Source organism: Nothobranchius furzeri, chromosome 1, assembly GCF_043380555.1.
Source record: "Nothobranchius furzeri strain GRZ-AD chromosome 1, NfurGRZ-RIMD1, whole genome shotgun sequence".
Lineage (NCBI taxonomy): Eukaryota > Metazoa > Chordata > Actinopteri > Cyprinodontiformes > Nothobranchiidae > Nothobranchius > Nothobranchius furzeri.
Window position 1 is genome coordinate 33602292 of NC_091741.1, and position 2500 is coordinate 33604791.

At 47.0% G+C, this 2500-nt stretch overlaps 1 protein-coding gene across 1 annotated transcript in view; it reads right to left on the minus strand.

Moving 5' to 3' along the window:
• ptprb (protein tyrosine phosphatase receptor type b) overlaps positions 1-2500 on the minus strand; it is a 53089-nt gene that overhangs the window by 1798 nt on the left and 48791 nt on the right. The window contains exons 31-33 of the mRNA XM_015962769.3: positions 1170-1187; positions 1016-1097; positions 424-514 (exon numbers count right to left, since the gene is read on the minus strand). Of these exons, the coding sequence (XP_015818255.3) occupies positions 424-514; positions 1016-1097; positions 1170-1187 (191 nt within the window). The remainder of the gene's footprint in view (positions 1-423; positions 515-1015; positions 1098-1169; positions 1188-2500) is intronic.

Here is a 2500-nt window from a genome sequence, read left to right on the forward strand (position 1 = left end):
TCTTTGTGATTAACCTACAACTCTGAGTTGCCGTAGCACGCGAGGAGCAGCCGGCACAAACGGCCAGGAAACACCTGGTAGGCTGGACGCACCTGTGCGAGACGACACCCGACACACGCAGGAGCCTCGATGATGATGATGAAGATGATGATGATGATGAGCAACCAAGACCCACCTTTTACCCAGCTCCCGTGTCCTGATGTCCAGGTCTGCTGCTGCTGTGGCAGGTCTTTTAGTCTAGTCTGTCTGGATTCAGTTTGTTTGATTCGTGCCATTTTAACCGTTTTGCTGTTTGAAAGTTCTGTATAAAAATGATCATTTTCATTCATTCATTCATTCATTCATTCATTCATCTGCAGAAACAGCACCTGTTCTCTAAGTACACTGGTAAGAAACACATTACTGGTACACATTTTTACTAACATGGCAGGATGTTGTTGTAGCGGTTCTTCCCCCGGTTCTCCGGCAGCCGGGCCACCTCCATGGTCTGGTTCCGACCCACGTCCTTCAGCTCCTACAAGCACCAGGATGTGAGTGAAGTCTGTCTCTGAGGAAAAGTTATTCACTCAAATCCGACCTGCTGTGAACAACCTCTGTTAAGAGAAACAGGGTTTACATCCTTCAGGACTGACAAGCTAACGGCTAGGCTGAGTGATCCGAGGCACTTCCCTGGAGGTCATATGACGTTATTTTGGATTCTGATTCCAGGTCGGATGTCCCGCTGAAAACATCCGTGTTTCCACAAACCACCGGGAATACTGCGCCATTCCTGGTCAGGGCTAATCTGAAGTTTCTCCAAACTGAGGCTGCTCACAACCCCCAAAGGCTCCTTACAATCACTGACTGGTTCGCACACTGATGATGATGAGCTACATGGTAGCCACAGCTGCCCTGGGGCACACCGGCTCCACCGGTACATCCAACCACGCCCAGAAGGCAAGGAGGGAGTGGGTGGAGCTCAAACCTCCAGTCACAGGGCGGGCTCTTAACTCCTCTGCCGGGTTAGTGGGCTTACCTCAAACTCCTCCGACAGCAGGTAGTTGGAGTCGGCCTGGAGTTTGTTCAGGTGGGACTCGAAATGTCCGGCTTTGACGGGGCTGGAGCCAGAGGAGAAGACGCGTTAGCTCAGCGGTTTACATCCTTGTTCTACAGGGTGGAGACACACTCACCTGGTGACGCGGCGGTTACTGGGAGGAAAACAAAACACCGTTAGTTGATGTGTTCAGCTGCATTCATGAAGGTGTCTCATCTAAACATGGATGCTAGCTCATAAAGGCACATATCAGATGTTCAGGAGGGCGTTTCTGTCAACGTCTAACTCGTAGTAAGTAGTTCTGTCAACAGCCTTAGTGTGTAGAAATAGAGATTCGTCATACTGAAGCTCAGAGCTGATCATGTGATCATCAGAAGTCAGGGAATCCATGTAAACCCTGGTTAGTCACCTGTACTAGCTGGTAGAACTAGTTACAGTCAGACATCAGTAGGATGGGCATGTGTGTAACCACCAGTGATGGGAATGACGGCGTTACTAAAAATAGTTCTTTCAGTGACGAGTGATCTAATGAATTACCGTCTACTTTTATCATAACGCCGTTTCCGTTACTGATAAGGAAATGCGTGGTTAGTAATTCAGCAGCGCGGTGTGTTCAAGCTGATCAGGAGCTGAAGAGGCGGATGTTTTCATCCAAGAGCATCTCGGCCATGAAGAACGAGGAAGATGTGATGAATCTACAGCTGCAGACCCGCAGATTCACGGCTGCAGGTGTGGATCTGCAGGTGTGATCTTAGCGTGACAGCGGGACGTCCCGAAGGTCCGCTCACCTGTTCACCGCTCAGACGTCCTGATCTTTTGCCTTCCTAGATCATCCAGCTGTAACCTGTTTCTGATCATGTCTTTAGTCCCGCTGTAACACTGATGCATCAGTCTCAGACGGCATGGAGCTCAGGTGTTATCAGAACTACCTGTGTGTGTTCACCACCCAGCTTCAGCTCTTCTGTGGTTGGGTCTGACCCAAGTTAGTAAATGTAAGTCCTCCATCAGGCTGGTGCCTCTTCTAGTGTCATTTTAAAGGATTTTATTTATTTATTTAACCGTTACTAGATTACCAGCAACAGAAATGTTACTAATAACACACAATTATGTGAAGCTGGAAAAATTAAAATACTGTGCAAAATTACATTTATTTCTGTAATTGTACTAGACTGAGAGACCATCTAAAGGCCCAGGAACCTTTACAGGTGTTTCTATTTGTTGATTGGGCTCTTGTTAAATATCACACAGAGACATTTTAATATTCTAGATTACTGTAATGCTCCTGTTTGTAGTTCCTCCTGTTAAAGGTCCATTTATTTCAGTTATTCAGTTTTATAAAACATGTTACTATGCTCCAGTCATTTATACTCCAGTACTGTAGTCATTTATAGTACCTACCTGCTAGTAAAGGTGACTAACCAGGGCTCAGAGCTTGTTAGCGGTGGACGCTAGCATCACAGCTAGCTG